Source organism: Pagrus major, chromosome 19 (genome assembly GCF_040436345.1).
Source record: "Pagrus major chromosome 19, Pma_NU_1.0".
Lineage (NCBI taxonomy): Eukaryota > Metazoa > Chordata > Actinopteri > Spariformes > Sparidae > Pagrus > Pagrus major.
In genome coordinates this window covers 18,048,284-18,071,527 of record NC_133233.1, presented here as the reverse complement: position 1 = coordinate 18,071,527, position 23,244 = coordinate 18,048,284, and the positions used below count along the sequence as shown (strand labels likewise).

Genomic DNA, 23,244 nt, shown 5'->3' with positions numbered 1-23,244 from the left:
TCTGTTAAGAGCGTCCTGGTGAGTCCCTGGATCTCACTTTGAGAACCAAACAGCTCTGAGAGGAACAAGGAGAGGCAGAGTGTTCTCACCGGGTGTCGAGGGGTGATCTTCTGCACCACAAACTCAGCCAGTGAAGTGATGCTCTCGTCTGAGCTGTACTTCCCCAACCTGTCTGTCACAAAATCCTCAAAGGTCAGGGCGTCCTTCCTCAGTCGTAGTGTGATGCCAATGAAGTTCCCCGCGTGCTCTATGGCGCTGCGGATTATATCATCTCGATGCTCCGAGGCAAACAGATGCTGAGGGAAAGAGGCGATGGGAAGATAGAGGGGAAAAACGTCCTAATTTTGTTTCAACACATAACAACATGTAGCACACACACAAACTTTCTATGAATGCATACCAGCCTGCTGAAGCCGCCATAAAGGATGCAGAATCCTCCCTGGTAATCAGAGACCTCCACGAAGCCTTCTACGTTACGGTAGTCGTAGGAACACACCACCCGGTTGGTGTGCGGGTCGATCTGGTCGATGCCGCCCGGTGTCACCTCTAAACTCACAGCCTTTCTTGTGTCACTCCAGTGGTGCTTGTAGCAGTTGTAACGCTGTTCAGCACACATGTTACAACATTTTTGTCTTAACCCCAGTGGTAAATAAACTTAAATAGATCATTTTTATTGACAGATTTTAGTACTTACCCTGCCTGTTATCTTTCCCTCTGAAAACTCTGTTCTGAATCTCTGTGAAGGAGGAAAAACAAAGACATAAACGTACATAGCTCGCTGTAAATCATCACTGTGTGACTTATGTGAAGTATTGTCTTCACTGCAAAATTACAAATATATTTAATGAGCTCTGTGGGGAAATACCTATCCTTATTGCTGTGTCTAAACACCTCAGCATGATGACTTTATTGCATCACAGCAACATACCATCTGCTACACATTTTTGATGAACAGCTACAGTCTAGAGTCAAACGACTGGAGATTTGCAAGTGCTGCATTCCCAAACAGTGCATCGTACATTACATGACTTTCCTGTGGCTTTTTTTTTTGTGTAGATAACACAGCAAAATGTGCAGCTATGACACAACTGCGAAGCATGGAAAAAGACCACTTCTGAGCCCCTTCTGATAAATATGTTCATGGAGGTCTGTTTAGTCATCGTGAAGTAATGCAGCTGTTTGTCCTCACCAGTGCTTCTGTGAGCAGCTCTGTCCGGTGCTCTGTCGAGAACTTGAGCGTTTCAGACTTCTTGCCACTGCCTTTGCGGAATGTGAGGTTGAACTCTGTTCCCTGACCTTTTCCTACTGGACCGATACCACAGATATCTCCATAAGGCCACTGGTACCACCGACAGCAACAACACAGAAGCAAACACATTGTTAGAGTCACACACAAAAAGTTTAAACATAAAAAAGGATGTTATTAATCCACTTTTCTTTGAATCACCTTTATTAAGTGTTTGAGCAGTTTTTAAACATTTAATAAATGTGAAAATGCAAAATCTCAAATTTGTGCCAGAGAATGTTTTTTAGCGTTTCTGACTTAGAAATTGCTTGATTAATTTACCTTAATAATGCCAACTTATTTTCTGTTGATAAACTAATCAATGAATTGACCACAGTAATTGTTTACGCTCATTTCTTAGCATAGTATATTTTCTGGAAAGTTATTGAATAACTGGTTACTTATGGCTAACCCATCTAATCAAATACGTCACAAATAAAAGGTACATTTGTGACATTGCAGCACAAATAAAGATCCAGCACTGCCATAAAGCCAACCTGCTTATTGATGGCTAAATATAACTAAAGACATTAAAGGGATAGCTAGCCTTGTATATGGCATGGCAAAATCTCTCCGATCTTGATTCATATTGCAATTGTCAAGTCTCAAAATAATTGCAAATTATTTTTTGACCATATCATGCAGTCCTATTTTATATCTATTTACTTACTGGCAATCAGTTGAAAACAAATTATGATTACAGAAAAAAAATGCTAAATGTTATATCCGATAATGTGCCAGACTGATAATCAGTTTATCCATAGTTTCTAACATAATAATATGTAGCAGTACTTTAAGCAGATGAAGGACAATATAGTTAACACAGCTGTAATAAAATAAAACAGTCTTCATTAGAGAACTTGTAGTTGCTGATGTATAATGTACAGTAAAATGTCTTTACAACTATATCAAAGGGGGGGACTTTCCTTCCTTCCCTTTTAAACAACCATGACCATTTTCTTGACTGAGAGGCTCATGTCTAATGTGTATTGATTCTATTTGTTTCATGTTTAATCTGTGCAAAGACACACTGTTGCATGTCGACTGCACAGCTGAAAGCTTAGCATATTTAAAGGCTGAGCACAAGAAGGCAAAAATACTGTGTTTCAGTTTTTAGCGAAGGATCAGTGTGCTTCGAATGGATTTTCAATAGTCACATGGATCACATCCCACAAGCACCTGCGAGGCACTGATAGCTACAGCGAAGAGGAGCTTCCTGAATGATACTGGAGTTCCTCTATAACAGGCTGCACACACACTGACCTGATTTGTTACTTCTAGCGTGGTAGGGTTGTATGTGGTGATGCCATGCGTCCCCACTGAGAAGACTCGCTTGTACCTGGAACAAAGAGATGAGTCAGAAAGGCATCAGCGACACCTACAACAGCACGAACAGTCACATAAAATAAGCAGTGAATACAGAGGCTGAATGTGCGGTGGCTTTTCTAATGTGGGAGATAGCTGAAGCGAAGCTATCAGATCCAGTTCGCCTTTATAACTCTGAAAACTCTATGAACTTCCGAACTTTAGATTTCAAATTTGCAGAATATATCTTATCATGTAAAGCTCCCTTACGTCAGCTGGATGGCAGGGTGGTGTGAGAGGGAAAGGGCCATTTGCACGCCCATTGCCGCCCTCTGAAAGCTAATGATGATGAGTCAACAACAGGGGACATCACTGGGGCTCAATTAACTGATGATATCATCATGTACAGACATTTTTATGAGGTGACGGCTGAGATAAGGCACAAACGGAGGGAAAAATGATGAGAAAAGATCACTCACTTTCACTTTCAAAGCTGCATTTAGAGACTGCTAGCTGGGCTGAAAGTGATAATTATGCAGCCTTAACTGCAGCTGTGATTTCTTTATATCAACCTATTAGACGCAACCTTTACTATTAGGAAATTTGCTATTCTATATCATTTATTGCATAAGATCTCTCAGTGATTTCTTGTATGTTAGTAGTTCTGAGTCACTCTTCTTTTCTGAAACAACTAACATCAATTCATCGGAACTGATGTGAGTGTGGGGCTTCCTCACATCATAGGAAGGAAGTGTGAAATTCAATTTTTCTGCATATTACGCTGAGTGAATGTGTGAGTGCGCGAGCAGGCAAGCACGTCCGCTTGATCACTGAGTGGTTTGCCAGCAGTCAGTAGTTGGTGACTGATTTGAAAATGGGTCATTTGAGGGTTTCTTTGGTGAGAATTAGGTTTAAGCAGGGGGTATGTTAAAGTGTTACATGCGAGGGTTTATTTGTATCTGGTATACATGTGTTTAACCATGTACAACATGTTATTTTGGCACCTCAATAGCACTGAATATGCTGACTTGGCTCCTTTCTTTCTTGCACATCCTCATTAGGTCTGTATACAAATAAGAGTTCAAGTGACGGGCTACTTCTATCTAAAAAAGCAGAGTAAAAGGAAGTCAAGTTGAGAGGTTACTTCCACATAACGCATTCATACTTGTGTACAGAGTAAATGACGAACATAAACAGACAGGACGTGGCAGCGGCCTGAGGCAAGGCCGAAGTAAAATATTAGGTCAAAGCTCGTCCCACAGTCAGTATCCTTCCTTCTCAACAATTATACAAATGTCCTGTACTTTTTGTGTGCTTTCCCTCTCTCTCCTCATGCTGGGGTTTTCTTTTCCACTTTTCTTTTATTTCATCATCTTGGGCCACAAAGTCTGAGACCAAGACTCTGTCCTGATTCTCAGGGTGCTGTCTGTCCACACATTTTGACCTTGATGTTAAGAGGCTGGTTTGACTGGGTGTCAGCACAAATGTAGTTAATTATTCATTCTCTGTGGGCTGACTTCTTTTTTTTCCTCTTAATTCTATCTTGATGCACAGCAGGCAATATCCAACCCTCTGTGGCCAGGGTGTGTGAGTAAGGCGGACAATGAATCACATTTTTACTGTATGTCTGTGACAACACTGAATGCTCGATAACAAAGCCAGTCACTATAAGATTTTGAGGAAATTTGATATACTTGTCATCATTTTGTGAGTTTGTGTTGTAAAGTACTCACAGTCACTATCTGTTTGGTTTGAGCAGCTAATAACCAATTACTCGCTTTTCCATTCATACTGTATTCAATAATCTAACTGTAAAGATACATAAAGAAATCATGCGTAACAGCATAAAGATGACCTTGAAGATAAAATGAAAGATAACTACAAACAGGCTGATTTTCTGACTGAAGCATTCTAATTACAGTATAAATAGCAAGGCATTAAACGCCTCTCTAGCCAACTCCATAACCAAGTGATGCAGTTTGAAGTACAGAGGAAAAGCTGGAGTTTTGTCTACAGACACTGAAGCCAAAGTTGACTGCTGAGAAATTGAGATTACAGTGATCCGGGAGAGTAAATTAGTATATTTATTATAATATGTGTAGACCACAGGAATTTAAACAATCCTACACGTGTTTTGCACGTTTCGACTTATCTGCAACAAATCCCTGGACATCACTGCTGACTATTTTACAAGTCATGCTGCTGTGGTTCACATTTCCATTCATACAAAGATATGAAAATCAACCATGCAGAGACTTGAAACTACTTTGTGGTTGCACAGTATCTCTGCTTATAATATTTTGACATAAATCAAGAGCAGACATGATGTTCCACGTTGATTTTTATACAGGACAGGACTTAACAGAACCATAACTATCATGATGGGAGAAAATCAGAGGTTACTCTTCCTTCAGTCGTACTGTATGACACGTCTTCACAGCTTTTCCTTCCACTTCCAGAGTTTCATAATAAAGTCGCATTAAGCAACTTCCTGTATCTGACTAACCCCTCCTTATAACTGCCTCTCCTCTTTAAAACCAATTTCTCACAAAGAAGGCTGAACTGAAGATTTGTCCAACAACATAAAAAGCTAGGGCAACACTACATTATCCCCTAAACAAACACTGGATTTTAGAGCTGCAAAGAGTGGTGGAAGAATGTGAGCAACAGACCCACAACGATGGGAACAACTGACTGAAAACGTTGTTAGTAGACAGTTCAAGCACATCACATGTACTGGGAGGTAAAACTGCCAGTGAAACATAAAGCCTGAGCATCTGTAGCAGCAAGGCTTGCTTATTGTTGGAGGAACAACACAGAGACAAATGAAGGCATTCAAAAAAGATTCAAAGGAGAATGTGATTTGCATCTTCATGCTCTAAAAATGTCGAGATGTTCCGTGTTTGACCCCTTAAATGACACAGAAAACTCTGAGAGAATCAATCCCAGTCAAAAATCATGTAAATGTTCTTCATTAGGACCACACAGAGACAAATCTAATAAAGTAGGAGTCACAAGACTTGAAATGAACATGATCATGAGCAGAGGGAGAGGGAGAGGGGAAAACCTCAGTTCTAACACTTCAGCAACGCTACAACAGTTGAGGTTTGCTGTGATTTTAGTCTGTCAGACATGCAGTGATTTTTAAAAATGTTATTATGTCACAATGTAATCTGAAACACTCAGAAACACTTGTTTTAGACATGCAAAAAGGAAACCAGACGGAATAGAGGAAACTACAAAGCAGCACCACATCACTGTGGCTGTTTTTGTTACCCTTCAACTCCCTGCACAACAGATGACCCATATTCATCCTGCCTGCTGACCACTCTTCAATAAAGTCTTGTTCTCAGAAATTTGACAAAAATACATCTGAGCATGTTAGTCAAACTTACACGACAAAAGTGCTTTTTATATATGGAAAAAGGGGCACGCTAATCACAGATGAGTCTAATTAAAGTTTACTTTTGGGAACATGTTCTGTATTCACAGTGAAGAGCTGTGATCCTCTCATCTGCGACACAGATTTAGTCTGAGATGATCCTGAAACAGTTTCCAAGGCCAGAGTTAATTAAACTAGTGGGCAAAACCTGTTACATTGTGCTTTGGCTAACAGGTATGGTTTCTTAGAGCAGTCTGAATGCTATGTTTTTATCTAAGATCGTTGGTGAAAACAGTTTTCCTGGTTTACAACCCGCTGAAGACAAAAGTAGTCTGATTTGAGGCAAGAATGAAGCAAGATGAAGGAGGACATCCTGACAACACCTTCTCTTTCTATTTCCATTGGTTTAATAAAGCTCTGTCTGACTTGAATTTCATTTGACGCATTCATACGAGACTGCTGTAAAAAACTAATCTCTGCCGTTTGCCAGCATTCAGGCACTTATGTCTGTAATTGTAGTCACACTTCACTGATAAACCACAAAATCTTATTACAAAAGCTCCACATAAAGTTTAATTTCATTTCTTTCTGCTCAAACCAAAATTAGCATAGATATGCAGGTTTTTAACTGCGGTTAAACCCACCAAAAAAAGTTGATTGACCCCTCTCCCATTGTCAATAGACAGGGTCGCCTTTCAATTTTTGGTTTTATTTCCGGTGTGTCAAGTTTGAAATCACAAACGTGCCGGAAAACAAGGAACAGTAAAAAGCAGCATGGAGGCCAATGACAATGTCACAGTGGTTAATTTTCATATCTTTGACTTCAGTCTTGCTTTCAAACTCAACGCTGAATGATGTTTGAGCGCTGCTTGAACAGAGAAGGATGAAAAACTATTTACACGCCATCATCCTTGAATGAAGGCAGATTGTACCCTTTCCCATTGAAGACAAAAGCCAGATGTAAGTGCGTGTTAGTGGGATTTTTGTCCCGTGTAAAAGGAGTATCATATTGTCCTGTGCTCGCTCTCATCTTTCTCTCTGTCTTCGAAGGGTCAGATAAATGACCTTCAGATGTCAATATCAATAAATTAAGTTTCCATCCCTGACCCACATTCAACCCAGGTCAGGAGGAGGGATACAGACCAAGGTTAGCTTATTTCGACCCATTCAGGTCAACAATAAATGCAGGTTTAAACTGTCTCACTCTGTCGTTCTAAATGGGGTAACGGCCTCATCTGTCCACCACAGACATGCATCAACACTCGCCACTGTTGGACACTTCAGGAAGCATTAGCAGGATGAAGCTCTGATGATGGCTAATGCTCTGCAGCCCTGCTTAAGTTACCCAAGTCAATGGCAGGCCTTAATGGGACAAAGACATTTAGAGAGCAGGTATTGGTAATTTGAGCCCACTGGCTCACAGCTCAGACTGGAACCTGTACATCCTTTAGCTCCGAGGGCCACCAAGTATCTATATAAAGTACCATTTAGTTCATGGCTGTATTGACTTAAATGCATTACTCTATATAATTGAAATAAAACAAACACATATACACTGATAGATTCAGATATTTGATACATTTGATGATTAGATGACTGGGGAGCAAATCACTTTGGGCTCTGGGAAAACACTGAGAATTTTTCACAATCCTTTGACATTTTATAGACTAAACGATTAATGATTTATTGTGATAATAATCAGCAGGTTAATTGATGATGAAAATAGCCGTTAGCCGCAGCCCTAATGAATGGAGAGGTTTGCGTCAGGGGAATGATCTAAGACATTCAGAAGAGGTATTACTATACAAACTCACAGCCATGTAGACATCCCAGTCTCAGGTCCAATGCCTCTTCATGCTTGTTGTGTTGATAAATTTGACCAAATTGACTAAAGCTAATGACATGTAGTGTATATATTTTCTTTTAGTTAGTTTTGCAAGTAAACAATATTGTTTCAGTTAGTTTACGTTTTAAGTCTAGTTTTTGTTTCAGTTAGTTAAGATGTTTCGTCACACCTTGTTTTAGTTTTTAGATTAGTTGTATTAAACTGTAAAAACCCTGGTTTACATCTTAGATGCAGCATGTTGGCCTCAACATCCTGGCACATTTATTTTTGTGTCAACACCTCAAATGGTGTTAAAATAAGGTCACAGCTTCACCTGACACATACTGTCCACACATCAGAGTGCACAAACACTCCCTTCCTGTTCTAATTAAATCTAGACGACTGAACATAATTCAAACTTTTCCTACATTATCAACTTTGTAATCCTTACAGGCACGAGAGCAAATGACAGAAGGCATATTTACCTTGTCTCCTCAAGTGAGCACATCTTGTAACAACTAGCTACTGCGCCAAAATATCAGTATACTGTAAGGACTGGACGTTGTCTTATTCTCTACTCAAAATGTAATATAGTATTTATATTTACTGCTGTACTTTTTATCAAAATATTAAGAGAAAGAAGAAAGATAAAATAATTAAAACTGTATCCTCTGTTAAAGCCTTTGTATGTATTTGTATCCAAACAATGCATAAATGTCACTTCTACTTCTTTGCTGTGTTTACTGCCAGTGTCTTTGTCTTTGGGTTACATTTCATGAGACAGTGCAGCTTTACAAAACACACTTCACTGGTACTGATCTGTAACTGCTGACCTCCTATCCCTGTCTGAGATAAGGAAGTCAACACAATGGAAGCACTGAGTCAGGAATGCCAGAACATGTCTTTAAAAGGTGATGAGGGGAAAAATTTAGGTTAATGTTGCCTCATAAACAAATACAAAGAGGAGGTGGAATAGACGGTGGGGTTAAAGGACAAGTTGTGGGTCTTACTTTCCCCTCCAGGAGTGTTTGGTGGTGTAGAAACAGGCCAGGTCTTTGTTCTCTTTGACGACATTCATCTTTTCACAGGACCTACAAAACAGAAGAAAAGATATTATTATGACTTGCATCAAAAAGTAAGACCTTCTACAATTTCAAAACAGAATAGGGTGCAGAAAATAAATAAGTGGAGGATCTTCATCTGATTATATTTTTAGCTACACAACAGAGGGGACGAGTGGTCTCACTTGACGTCTTTCTATAAGAAGTCACCAAATAACTTATAACTAATTACTACGTCAAGTTTATGTAACACACATTCCAATATACCACCACACACTTCACACAGTCATTCAACATTTTGCAGCTCAAAGGGAGAGACTCCCAGAGACACTCCCTCAGCTACAGAACTAACACTGAGTTAAGAGGGATTATCAAATGACAGAGTGGCCCATCGCTCCATAACGGACCGATTCTTCACCGATTTACCTCAGTTACGAGCCATAGCATCGGGGCAGCTGGTAGCACATGACTTAGTTTATCATAAACTAGTCTTCCTTAATACCCTCATGGTCTCTTTCATGCGTGCATTTTCACAGGCTCGCTTTGAAAAAGAGACATACTTGAGAAACCAGTGGGTTACGACTGGCTCAGCCAAACAGAAAGGAAGTAAAGGTCCTTCATTCAGGCTGATATCACAGGCACAAAAAGGACACAACAGTGAACCAGCTGAGCATGTGTCAATAAAGTCTGGTGCAAAGCCAGTGTGGCCTATTGATTGCTTTAGATAAACAGGGGTTAGCTTTAGTGTTTAGGCCCATTGCCTAATTTGAATGAAAAAGTCTGGAAATGTTACTTTATGACAGCTAGACACTCCAGAGATTCCCTTTCTAACTAGGACAAAATAAGACGCATTAGTGGGATGGTTAAGAGTGATTCTTCATGACAGATTGTTTAAAACAAATTAAAAATGAAGGTATCAAAGACAGACCAGAGTAGAGCAGATGGAGGGAATAATGGCCTCTCCGATCCTCAGTGCAGCAATTTGCTGGCGGCTGCACTGTGACAAGGGGAACCTGTGTCAGCACTCTGCCAGGATCCTGGAAAAATCTGACTCCAGTTTTCCTTCCGCTCTGTTTCAGTGTGTGACTGAAGAAGGGAGCAGCAAAATAGCCACAAATGATGGAATCCACCATTCACCAAGGGGACAACAATCGCCTGACATTCAAAGAGGGCAGGAAGCAAAATACAAGCCACTATAAGGTGCCACAACACTGGACAAGGGGCCTTTAAAAATTAGCCAGTGTCGGCATCTCAATAATTGATGCCTGTGCTGGAGGAACAAAGGTGCAAGGAACAGTCCAGTGCCAAGTTTTGCATCAACAGTTTTTTTTTTTTCCAAGCATGCATTCATGGCGCTGCATAATGAATCTAATCCAAAGCAGGGGGCTGATGGATGGCACAATAGGAGATGTTAACAGTGCACAGCGTGCTCTTTGCTGCTGCAGAGGGCAGTGCAGTTTTTATTATATTACTGTGATGAGTGTAAAAAAAGACCAAGGCAGATTCCAGGGTTGGGTCATGTGATTATCCCTCCCAGCTCTTCCTGCCTGTATGCAGATCAATAGAAAATTATTCATGACAGAGTTTAGCAAAAAGGTAAACAGGAGGACAGTAGAGTAAATAAATGGAAGTCCCAAAGAAAAGCACACAAAATTTACATGACAACTTGTTTCAGACAGGTCTCACAACTTTTCAGTTACTTTAACCGCAGTATCAAACCTCTAAATGGGACCTATCTGAAGAACAGAAAACAGACTCATCTACATTGAAGGTACTGACAAACTAGACTACAGCCACAGGTTATACGTTTCATGACTACTAACACGTATTTCTCGTCAAACAGCTGTTTTACTCTGCATAGTTGTTTGTCTTATGTCTTCTCACCTGTCTCCCACAGCTGCTGGAAAAAGTGGGATCCCCTGTTTCCTTTTGATATAAAATATGAAGAGGAACACTACTTAAGCATCCGTGTGGGTACAAGGGTCAAACGATCATGTGCCATTGCATCATTATATGGCCCTAATAGTCTTTTTTTTTTTTTTTTTTTTTTTTTTACTCCTGTCTTAAGTTAAACTTCTGCTGAATATAAATCTTGCACCATACCTGGACTGACAGTAGACAGAAGTAAAGTGAGCTACTAAAGTTTAACATTTACAGGGAACATCTGGACCTGGACACTTAAATAATCCATATAGCATGTGTGACATAGGCGTAATGTCATCTACTTAAAAGCTTCTTCTGCACTGAAGACGTGTTGCAATGTCCTCCCTTTACGTGCCAATCACATGAAGCAATCTCACCACCAAGACGGGAACTTACTCCACTTCATCTTACATGGTTCTCTCTACATTTCAAGAACCACTTGCTCGCAAAACATATTAAAAACATGATTTTTTTCTGTACATAGAAACATGTATTTGCACAAATCGGCTAACGGCGATCCTTAAGTCCAGTTGAGGATGTGCGCTGGCTCCTGATCTGTCAATTAAATCCATGCCTGGCAGCATTATCGTTACCTGGCTCTCAAGCGTTTAGCCAAACTCATTGCAGCGGGCCTACACGGTTAACTGTCCGGCTAAAAACAAGCACGACACGGCCGTTACAGCTATGTCGACGCTATTGCTCCACCTAGCTAAAACAACAGACAGCCCCAGACACGTTTGTTACCAGCGTTTGTTTACCAAATGTAAAGAAAAAGGGGCTGTGGCAGGCTAATGTTGGGATAGCCGCAAGCTAGCGGCTAAGTAGCACATCACTCAGGTTTAGTTGGTAGAGCTAGCTAGTCGCATTAGCAGCGGGGTTCAATCAAGCAAACATAGGGAAGATGGCTTGAAGAGAGTGGCAAGTACCAGCGGGTGCATTTACCTGTAAAACTGCTATGGGGTGTTATTCGTAGCCGTCCCTCAGCCCCCCACCCTCCTCTGAGTGCGGTCGGTGCTTCTCAGTTTTCCCACTCTGATGCTGAAGGAGCTCAGTTACGGCGTATTCCCCCCAACAGGGCTCAGGACGCTGCCATATTCCTGATAGCAATAGTGTGCCACTGCGCATGCGTGAGGCCTGCCTGTCATGCGGCTGTCAGCTGATTGGTTTGTCTGGACGCGGAATTAAGGAGATACCTGACCCGAGATCAGCTGTTCTTCATTTTCTTTACGGCTCGTATTGATACATACAGTAGACACTGACCTCGGAACAGTTTATTGTGCAGGACGACTGCAGACTGGCTGTGATAGTAGAGTCTTCAGTTTCTATTTCGGTTAATTTGAAGCTGCTAAAGAGAGGCTGCGAGACATTTTGAAAAGTCGACAGATCAGGCGACACAGAATATATTTCCCATACACACAAGAGTGACATATGAATCGATATTGATAAGATATTTGCTTGCTAAAATGGATTTTCTAAGTTCTCTATGTGAATTGATCTGATGAAATGGACACTGAATCACACCTCTCTCTATTTCTACATTTGCATCCCTCTGTATGTATTATATTTCTTTGATATCTTACATTAATTACAGGGTAATTCAACCAGTATTTTTGTTTGTTTGTTTGTTTTGCATTTCCAAGTTTTAGTAGCCTGCTGGGTAACACAATACACTTGGAGGAAGAAGGTTTATTTAATATACTCATAAACCTTCTTGAGAAATTGCTGAAGAGAAAAAAAATAGTCAGACCTGATGGTTATCATGCTTTGACAAAAAATGTCAGAATTATTTTTGAAAGGACAATACACAAAAACTGTTTTTTAAAACAAGGAAACATTTTCCTTATGAGTGAGGATATTAGAGTTGATATTGCTATGAAATAGAAAAGAAAAATACAGACACACTAGTGCAAAATAGCAATTTAAATGGCAGTGGATGCTTTTCAATAACACATTTTAGACCTTAGTGAAAAAATGATTTGCATTTGATATAATTTAAAGATGAAAACATGAGATTAACCATTAAATGTCTGTATTTATGTATATGAATTGTATGTATGCTTCACTTGTCTTACATTAATTACAGGGTAATTCAACCAGTATTTTTCTTTTGTTTTGCAGCTTTCCATGTATGAGTAGCCTGCTGGGTAAAACAATACACTTGGAGGACGAAGGTTTATTACGCCCCCTAGGGACAATGTCCCACCAATGCAGCAGAAACATAAAAGTAAAGTTCAACCTTCTACAGTATTTGTCAAGTTTAACGTCTACATGAAAGCTGCGACCCGAACAAAAATGAATCGGTCGCACATACACTCATGCACATGCAGGCACATGCACAAATCTGCACTATAAAGCGCATTCAAAGTCATTAACTTATAAATATTCTGTAAAATTATCTTCTAGATATTCACCATTTACAGTAATATGTGTCAAATATAGATGTTAGCTCTGTTCAACAGAAACTGAGACCCTCATTTATTTAAAAAAAAGTGAGTACAACTTAAAGTGAATATATGTCAATAACTGTATTTTCCTTTCCTATCCTTTCCACCACAACAGTTTACTTAATGTGCATCTGTAAACTGCTTGTTTGTATAAGCCTACAATGATTCATTGCAATACTTTTGATCTATATATTATGTTTCAGTGCTCTCATTCAATTATTTTCTTTCTCTATAATTTAATTTCTTTGCCAGTTTGCTCAAGCACTTTGTAGAACATTTCCAGATAATGGTCTCAATATCCACTCATTTTGATTCTACCATAAGAGGTACAGTACATGTGAAAAATAAAAAGTAACCACCAGCCATGGTCTGACTGACCACTATAGAACAGAAGCACCATGTGAGCAACATATTGGACTCTCACAAAAACTTTTAAGAGTAATCAATGACTTGTAACCCTTCAGAACCTATGATATCTACTGCCTGTGTCAAATTATAAGAGACTCACCGCGATTGAAGGTAAAGGGGAAACATCTTGGCCTCTGTGACTGACTGATGTTGCACAGTGAAATTGAGCGGGGCAGCACAGAGTGGTCACGTTATGAGGCATCTGATTAGGTGGCCAACCATGCGCTGCCCGTTAGTCTAATTCAATTACAGCTAGAGAGACATGAGGGGGAAAAAGTTTCCTTCTTTTTCTGAGGAACTTCCTTAACGAAATGGATAGTGGTGTCCTTTAGGCTTCCATGGCAGAGGATTAGGAGACAGTGCAACAAAACCTCTGAAGTTTTTATTTGGTTCACATGAAGTCAAATGAGTTTAACCACTGGTGGACTCAGAGGGGTGGAACCAACACATCCCCCTCCCCTTCACCCCAAAATTGGGGCCCCATTTTTAAAAAACTGCTGTGAAAGTACCCTCTTGGATGCCCCTATGGTAAATAAAACATGATAGAGTAGCCTCCACAGTGGCCAAATGTGCAAAAAAAACATGATAAGGTGTCCTCCAAGATTCGCTACAAACCATACTTTTTGCACACATGCCCCTGAATACAGCTGGTGGCCCTGACCCATCAGACAGCTAATCCCACCCATGTAATAATAGCTGGATAAATGTGTGTTTTTAGAGGCATCATCTGACATGAGGAATTTGGAGAGCTACGGATGATATATGATCAACAATGAAAATTGTTTGAAAGTTGTAGAAGAAAAACAGTAATACAAAAAAATATATACTGGCAATAGCTCTATACGACTGAATGATGCTATCAAAATTGGGCCAGCAAGTGTCAAAAAGTTATATTGTTTTGATCAGTAGCTTGATTTTGTGAACACATTTTGTTCACTGCTCTGCTTGGAATAATAATAATATTGTCATAATAAATGTACAGTAAAATGAATCTGGTTTAGGTTAAGCAACCCAAATAAGTAAATCTAAATTTAAAGTTCCATATTTTCCCATCATGGCTTCTTTTATTTCTACAACTACTTTCTTAATGTTGAGTTCATAACTTCTTCTACATAACCTTCCCTCACCCCTATATTTAAAGAGAAGTGGCTAAAGCAATTCAATCAGTGTATACCACAACATGATTTCATGGTCTTTAAAAAAAAAGTGGATCATGTAAGGCCCTGTAGAAAGCAAGGCCTCCCTGTGGCTTCGACCTTGGCTTTGCAGTGAACACACTCCTCTCACACTTCTTTTCTAACTCTCTACTGCCATCTACTGCTGCAAACTAAACATTGAGGCAAGCCCAACTGCCAGTCAGGAGACAGTAAAAACCTGTTTGCTGAAGCCTACATTTTATGCACTCATAAACCGCAACATTCTTGATGGCTGCTGAATTCAGAATTGTTTTGCTAGGACAATAAACAAAAACTGCAGGCCAGAGGTTTATTAATTTATTTTTAACAAGCGAATAACTCCATTTTGACCTCAGTAAAATAAGGATTAGCATTTAATACCATCTAAAGATGATAGTAACTATTAAATGTCAGTATTTATGTATATAAAAATGTAACAATGTTGTTGCGTTAAGGGTGCACTATGTAGTTTGGGAAAAGAAAAACTCAGACAGGCAATATTTACAACATTAAGGTATAAATGCAAATTGTAATACTGGTAATATATATTTTTTTATAAAATATCTATTTGATATATGTACACAACTGAATATACAAGCTGTCCTCAGAGGGTAATACGGTCCACAGAACCCAGAGATAGTGCACATAGTGCACCTTTAATGCTGTGGTGTACCGCTTCTTGTTCCAAGATGTACGTAGCGCCGTTGAACGCACCACTAGTAACCAAGGTAATGACGCTATCTCCGTTACCAAGGCATTCTCAAGGCAAACACTAGCTGGATAGCTAGGCTAGCCAATCTGCCAGATAATCTTATAGCTATGATTTAACCCCCCCGTTTAGCGCACTGACCGGGTTTAACTTCAAGTGTTAAAAGGGTTTACTTGAACCATCGACTCCAGCTGCATTTTTATTAACTCTAGCTTCTAGTCACTTCGCTGCGTGGCCTAAGTTAGAGGCTGAAACACCCATTTTTCTTTTGGATCAGCTCATCTACAAGCTAGCTAACTTAGTAACAATAACGTTAGCTCCACAGCCACCATGGTAAGTAGCTTCTATCATTTGCTGTTTATAGATTACCACGCCACCTGACTGCTTTTTGAAGTTAGCATGCTAAACGCCTCGCTCTGTTTTGTTTGAAGACGAGTTGTTAGCAAGCATCCTCATAGATAGCATGTTGTATGTGTCCAAGCTCATGTGAACAGGCCCTGTCACATATTAGCAGGGGAAATCCTCTTGATGTTAGCTTATAAGCTAGTTGTGGTCTCCATTACAGCTTCTATCTGTCTCTCCATCTGTCCGTCTTTCATTCTTGGTGACTATCTTCTCTTTCTTCATGTCTCCATGCAGGCTGAATTTGGGTTTAATGAACACCATCAGAATGAAGTCATCAATTACATGCGATTTGCACGTTCAAAGAGGATCCTGAGACTAAAGACTATTGACTCATGCTTTGAAGAACTCAAAGACAGCAGGTAACTGATCATACTTAAGTGTTTTCATATCATTGTTTGTTAATAAATTCCACTTTGATTCACTTAAGGCTCATATTTAAAGGAAGGAAAATGCGTAACACAAGAATTACGTCCTTAGTTCAGTTGGACCAGTAATATGTATGCATGTGCGCATGTATTTCTCTCTGAAGGCTGGTGGACGAAACCTTCACAGTAGATGAAGTGAAGGAGATGCTGGATGGGCTGCAGGTGGTGGTGCGTGGGGAGGTGGAGATGGAGCTCATCAACACAGCCCACACCAACGTGCTGCTGCTCAGGCAGCTCTTCTCCCAGGCTGAGAAGTTTTACCTTCGACTGCAGAGTGATATCTCAGAGCTGGAGAACAGGTGAGCAGTGCGGAGGATTCATGATTGTTGAGTTAATAGACTACAAACGCCTGGCAAACATTTAACAACAGGTGCAATGGTCAGGTTTGCTCGCACATGAGTACAAAATGTTCTCATTCAGATATTGCACACAAAGCACATCTCTGATTTTTGGGGATTTTGATGATTTAAATTTGCTGTAAAAACATTTCCGAATTAAAATGACTGAAAGTGACGTGAGAGTTCAAGGTCAAACACAGTACCACAGCAAAAAAAAGAAGGAGTGAGCCGTGCCTCTCAACGCACAGTAAACCTTCATGTTCATGAGAAGAAACTCCTCCACTTTGTACCACTTCCTTCTCAGTGCTGTTTAAGTTTACATCTCTTGCATGTTACTGATGTGCCAGACAAAAAGGTCATTGCCTGCCAAGCCACATGCGTGCTTGCAATATGTCAATTTAACCCATTTTCCATGACAGTGGTTTCCCCTTTGCAGTGAATTCAGTTAACCTAAAAGCCACAACTTCTGCTACCTTCTATATTTTAAGGTAAATGCCCTTTGCTGCCAGGCCGGTTCAGTAAGGTTGAGTAGATCTGTGAATGTTAAAGAATCAGAAAGCATTAAAAACTGGATTTAAATAAGTATAAAATCAATGTGCTAATGCAGATATAATTTCCCTGTTTCTATGGATTTCTGATTTCTATGGTTAATATTTAGGCCACTGTGTTATCTTAAGTAACAAGGACTGTAGAAAGACACCTTTGCATTTTTATGAATTCTTCAAATGATATTTTGGTTTCTTTTAGCCTCTAAAAAATACCAGTAACAGAAATCTCAAAACTGTTCCAACTTAAAGTAAAACTTTCTGCATTGCGAATTACCTTTTAGAGGAAAATGAAAAAATGGCTTTTGTAATTTGGGTGAACAAACTCTTAAATCCTTTCACTTATACAAAATTAATTTACGATTTAAAGAGGCAATATGTAAGAATTGTCCAGCTGTCAAATTCATTCAACAAACAGGCGGCAGCATATCACCAGAGTAACTGTAGCTGCCGTTACCTAGTTAGCTCAATTAGCTGTACATCTAGCGGTGCAGACCGGGAGATAGGAGCACCAGGTGAGTGTTTGTGTTTATACTGCTAGCAGAAGAAAGTGGGACTGGGGTGGGCTGTTGCTAGCTGATTAGCATGCTAACTTCATTGGATATTGGATATTGGATGTCATAACATCAAAACTTTGTTTCTTCACATTCTGTTGATTATCGTCGTGATTTTTGTGAATGTTTTCAACTAAAATCGTTAATCTTTTTATTGCATCCTTAAATTTTTTAATAATTAAAAATGAATTGCTGTTTCATTTAATAAAGTTTTAAAGTTAATATTCAACTTTTTACTGATGTTTTCTGAGTGCATACTTTTGAAGTGGTGATTTTGCACAAAGTTTTAGGCCATGTGTGATATAATTAAGTTTATACGGTAAAACAAAACTTCCTAAAAGATCTTTCTTGCTGTTGTTACTAATCAAACATGCCGAGAGTGGCTTAGAGTGTTTTTTCATATTGCACGCCTGAACACAGAGCAATGTGGGTGTGTACTGTACATATGATACCAGAAATAAAGATAAATCACATTCGATCTGTTGTCAGAATCTACGTTGCACACTTGACATTTGGGCAAAGGATGTATTATTAAGGCTTTTTGGCACAAATACAGTCAGAGGTTGTTCTATAGATCAACTATAAGTCACATTGGTGTAATCTAATGGAATCTGTTCAGTGGCAGTGGTACGTCATCCTGTTCCTCTTTTGAACTGAGATAGAGGAAGCAAGACTTTTCCACATTCAGTTAACTAATCTCCTGTATCTATGCAAAAGGTGTTAAAACTCATACGTCTGCAGCTGACTGTTGACATGTAGTGAATTGTAAAGCTCCTGTGGCTGCATCTAACAATTATTTTCACTTTCGATTAATCTGTTGATCCTTTTCTCAAGAAATCGATGAGATGTTTGGTCTATAAAATGTTAGAAAATGGTGAAAAATGTTGATCAGTGTTTCTCAAAGCTGTAGATTACTCAAAACAATCTTGTTTTGTCAACAACCTAAAGTTATTCAGTATTCAGTAACGTTATTTTAAGAAGCTGGAACTCAAACATTTAGACTTTTTCTTCTTAAAAAATTACTCAAACTAATTATTCAATTATCAAACTGGTTGGCGATTAATTTAATAGTAGACAACTAATTGATTAATTGTTGCAGCTCTATTTGAATGGACTTCAGGTGAACTTAACGCAACATCTGACCTCAGTAACCTTTCACCATGGCAAAACCTTGATCATGTTTTCGAAATGTTCTTTTGTTTGTGATATGCACAAAGTGGGTGGATAAACAAGCCCTTTTTTTTTTTCACAGGGCCGTACGTGACTGATACTGTGTCTAAAGCAGGGAATACGCCCCATGTCACAGTCTACGTGTGTTCAGCTGCTTTTTTAAAACCACATTTAAGCTTTCCAGAGAGCTGTTATGCTCACCACAGGCTCTGTCTATATATATCATAAATGCTTAACTGCCATGAAGAACAACAGTTTAGAGATGCATAACCGCCAAATTGTAGATTATTGTAATGTCAAAAAACATCAACATTGTGGTGGCAAGGAAGGTGACAGTTATGTGAGGAGATGGATAGATAACAGATCAGTGTGGCTCACAAAATACTGACATTTACTCTCCATTTTTTGTATTTTAGTGAAGGTTTTACCTATTCCTAAAATTTGTCGACACTGTTCGATAAGATTACGAGCTTTTTTTATTTTCCCTTCTTATTCCGCCACCAATTCTTTGCTCATCTCTACCCGTATAGGGAGCTGCTGGAACAAGTAGCTGAATTTGAGAAGACTGACTTTAAAACCACCGATAAGGTGAGTATAATGTGCAGCTCTATCACGTGTAGGCCTTCAGACATCACTGTCAATGTAGTCATTAATCATGTGTTCAAAGTATATTTATGCCCGCATGGAATTCAGTAACTAGAGAGCAGTGCAGCGCTCCCTTTGCATTTTAAGTCGTTTTATGTGTCAGGCCGCCTGCCCTTCGCACGTAACCGCGTGGTTTAGAAGTAACACATCATAACCGAGGTTGAAGTGTGGTTCACGATGCACAGTGAAAGAAAAGCAAATAGAATGTTGTAATGCAATACCCCGCTCTGTCAGGGGTTTGGCTTTTCACACTTCTCTTAAAAGGTAAACACCAATCCTCATTGCATTTCTAGGAAGAACGAGACTAGAGGTCTAGAAGAAAAGGCGTTGTATTTTTACCGTTACAGCTCATCATGTTTACTTTAAAGCTATAACATGTTGGAATTCTGTATTAAAATGTCTAAAAAGAAATAGATCTTAAAATATTTTGTTGAGTTGTGTACTTTACATAATCACAAATATTTCCAACCAAGTTCAAACCCAGAAAAACCAACAAGTTTACTCAATGGTGCGTGTCATGTGGTTGCCTGTTGTTGCTATTTACACCACCAGTGAAGCGAGTTTGGCAGCAGGAACATTTGTCACATCTCATGCAGTGTTTATCTGCTCCAATGAGCCAGCTTACTTAACTGTACACTGGCCATAAGATCATGTTAGCCAGCAACGGCACACACCAAGGGTGAGTGCGTCTGTGTGGTTAAATTCAGGACAACTCTCGATGAATTCATTAACTTACTCGCCACAGACTTTGCTTCTCCCCCCTCTCCTCTATGTTACATTACGTTCATGAGGTTAAGTACATTTCTACTACAGCTCCAGTCAGCAGTCAACAATTTTGGCAGCGGATTGCTGCTGCAGTCAGGTTGATAAACAGGAGTGAAGATAAATCCACTTTTTAATCCCCAAAGTTTATAAGTAATCTCTGAGCTGTAAGTCAGTAAACGGTTGAGAATCAGAAAAGAACAAGAAGTGACTCCAGGGGTTTATTCCTCCAGAAGGTCTGGCTCTGTCTCTCTAGCTGGCTGTAAGCAGCTGAACAGCAGTACTTGCCCTCCCGCTCCGCCCGGCCCTCCACACAACACTCTGCAAATGCAGAAGTTACATATTGAACATTTATGAGCAAGGTAGCCAACAAGTTTTAGACTAAGAAAGGACTGCTGTGTTCACTTTATTCCCAGATAAACCAGGAAACAAGCAAACCCAAGCTAGCACCACTGAATGAAGGTGGAGTGTCTGAACTTCTTAACAAGGTAAAGAAATAAACTGCATGAATTATATATACAGATTCATTGTAGAAAGTTGTGTCCTCACTCCTTCACACCTGTCTTAATATTTCTTCAGGAGATTTCAAGACTACAGGAGGAAAATGATAAACTGAAATCCAGGCTGCGGACTTTAGAATCCCAGGTATAGCAGGTAGACATTCATTTTTTCAAGCAAACAGCACTGTGTTTATGTTGTTAACTCTCTGCTTCTGATTGATTCTCTCAGGCGATGAGTGCTCTTGATGAGAAAACCAGGGCAGAGCGAGCTCTGAAAGACCTTCAGAAGGTGCAAGGAGAACAGCAGGTACTGTTTGGAGTTTGGCTTGCAAGTAGCATCATCTTCTTTTGGGTCTGCTTTCCATTTTACACTTAAATTTTTTTTATTAATTGCATCTGAACATTTGCTATCATTTGGTTTTATCTGCAAACTTGGACCCTTAAACGGTACGTATCCAGCTGACCACAGTGTTGCTTTTGTTGAAATAGGGAATAGATTCTTCTTTCTAGCGGTGATTAGCCATTACTCCATCTGAACTTGCACCTTCCTTTTTCCGTTCAAGGTGGCTGCTCAATCCCAGGAGATCAGCAGTCTCGAGGACACAGTGGCGGCCCTCAGGGTGGACTATGAAAGGTCTCTTAGTGCCAACGCTGTCTCCCAGAAGGATCTGCAGGAGAACCTGATCGCTTCCAAACACGAGCTTCTGCGAGTGCAGGAGCAGCTGTCTATGGCAGAGAAGGTGCGTCACTGTGGTCACTCTTCACCTGCAACTGCCCAGTTATTGTTGAGTCAAAGAGACGGTTGATGCATTCAGCTTCTTTGTAGTTAATGTCATTTGTTTGTGTGTCGTCTGCAGGAGTTGGAGAAGAAGTTCCAGCAAACCGCGGCCTATCGCAACATGAAGGAGATCCTGACCAAGAAGAATGAGCAGATCAAAGATATTAGGAAACGATTGCAGAGGTGAGTGTTCATCTTTCAACCCAATCGCCACAATAAATGTTAGCTTAGTACGTTTCGATGTGCTTATCCTCTGCTTAGGTTTAGGCACAAAAAACACTTGGTTCTGGTCAGGAACACATCACGGTTTGGCTTCAAATATCTGTTTTGGTCACCACAAAACTGCTGGAAATGTCTGCAGGTCTCCTTAAAAAAACACCTTGCTATCACTTGTCTGTTTCAGATACGAGCCCAATGAATGAGTTCTGCCCCGAGACAGCTGGTTGAACAGATGTCCAGAGGGTGAGACGGGAGAGTTTACGACTGGTTTGGACAAGAAACCATCAGTTTCACTGCTGTGAGACAAGAGAGACAGAAAAAAGCACTCCTTCCACGAGGATTTGTTTATTCATGCTTTACCTGGAATCTTCAGTAGTTATTGGCTTAAGTACAGAGCGGGTGCGGGGAGGTTGGCAGTACATGCAAACATAATAGTGACAAATGATCTTCAGCTGTGCTTTTTTTTCTACGTCTCAATTTGGAGCTCACTTACAGTAGCTAGCAGACTTCCCTCAGTGCTCTATGCAATTACTAACATGTCCCTGTTTGAAGAGGCCTTGTCCATTTGCTGAATTGGACAGATGCGTTCTGTCTGCCTGAAGCTTTGCAGTCTTATCTATCAGATGGTTTTAAGTAAAACTTAGCTCTCTAGCACCAGTTATATATATTTTGCTATTCAGTTTTAATTTTAGCAGCCTCTTTTGTACTATTGACTTAGACCCAAGCCAGCTTATTTATAGTTTATTAACAGCTTCAAAGCAATGTTTCCTGACTTTGATTTGTTTACCTGAACAATTAAAATAACTTTTCACATGAAGATATTTCCAATGATGTGACATTCTGTGAAAGTCCGATCGTCGAAAATATTTCTTGCTTTTACGTTTTCTGTTTTTCGCATATTGAGTGACATGGATAGTGATCTAGAACGATCTCCTTGCTCCCTTCTTCCCTTCACAAAGGGCATAGAATATTTTTGTCTGGAATCTTTAACTGTGTACTTTTCGTATTGCTGTGGGTGATGGAGTGTAAGAAAAAAATCTCTATATACATGATGTTCATGAAGTAATGCTCTTGTAGAGTATGATACATCTACCCTGTATTACACTAGATGTGCATTTGTTTGTATTGTGCAAAGTATGGGGTAATAAAGCTGTTACCAAATGCATGTGTAGTCATTAAATCAGATATGATATTGTTTTTATTATTATTTTTTTCCTTACTTTACATTAAGGGTATTTCTAAACATATACAGTAAACTTCAAGTGAATTCACTGAAGATTAAAACATGCCCATGCATGCTGGGATAGATTTCAGGGTGTTATGACACTGTTATACATTAAGAAGATAAAGAAAATCAAATTCAATTAATTGATCATGATAGATTAA

The 23,244-nt window shown here is 39.6% G+C and overlaps 2 protein-coding genes across 4 annotated transcripts in view; one reads left to right on the top strand and one right to left on the bottom strand.

The window, feature by feature from the left end:
- LOC141014215 (dnaJ homolog subfamily C member 13) overlaps positions 1-11,877 on the bottom strand; it is a 32,763-nt gene extending 20,886 nt beyond the window's left edge. For 2 of the 3 annotated variants that reach the window (XM_073487912.1, XM_073487914.1), the window contains exons 1-7: positions 11,724-11,877; positions 8,808-8,888; positions 2,549-2,624; positions 1,190-1,339; positions 695-736; positions 401-601; positions 90-296 (exon numbers count right to left, since the gene is read on the bottom strand). In XM_073487912.1, the coding sequence (XP_073344013.1) occupies positions 90-296; positions 401-601; positions 695-736; positions 1,190-1,339; positions 2,549-2,624; positions 8,808-8,875 (744 nt within the window). In that variant the 5' untranslated portion in view covers positions 8,876-8,888; positions 11,724-11,877. Of the gene's footprint in view, positions 1-89; positions 297-400; positions 602-694; positions 737-1,189; positions 1,340-2,548; positions 2,625-8,807; positions 8,889-10,742; positions 10,763-11,723 lie in introns of those variants that run through there. The other variant, XM_073487913.1, reaches the window with a different exon arrangement.
- Positions 11,878-14,539: 2,662 nt separating this feature from the next.
- Positions 14,540-23,023, top strand: lztfl1 (leucine zipper transcription factor-like 1). The gene is made up of 10 exons (XM_073488517.1): positions 14,540-15,850; positions 16,157-16,281; positions 16,452-16,646; positions 19,485-19,542; positions 20,778-20,849; positions 20,941-21,006; positions 21,091-21,168; positions 21,425-21,601; positions 21,719-21,822; positions 22,043-23,023. Exons 1-10 carry the CDS (start codon positions 15,848-15,850, stop codon positions 22,059-22,061), a joined length of 897 nt encoding a protein of 298 aa, XP_073344618.1. The 5' UTR covers positions 14,540-15,847; the 3' UTR covers positions 22,062-23,023.
- Positions 23,024-23,244: the final 221 nt, after the last annotated feature.

Excerpts from the sequence above, each read along its gene's own strand:
- lztfl1 (XM_073488517.1), top strand. Across the intron at positions 16,282-16,451 it reads GAAGAACTCAAAGACAGCAG|GCTGGTGGACGAAACCTTCA; the intron begins GTAACTGATCAT and ends TTCTCTCTGAAG. Across the intron at positions 21,169-21,424 it reads AGGTGCAAGGAGAACAGCAG|GTGGCTGCTCAATCCCAGGA; the intron begins GTACTGTTTGGA and ends TTTCCGTTCAAG.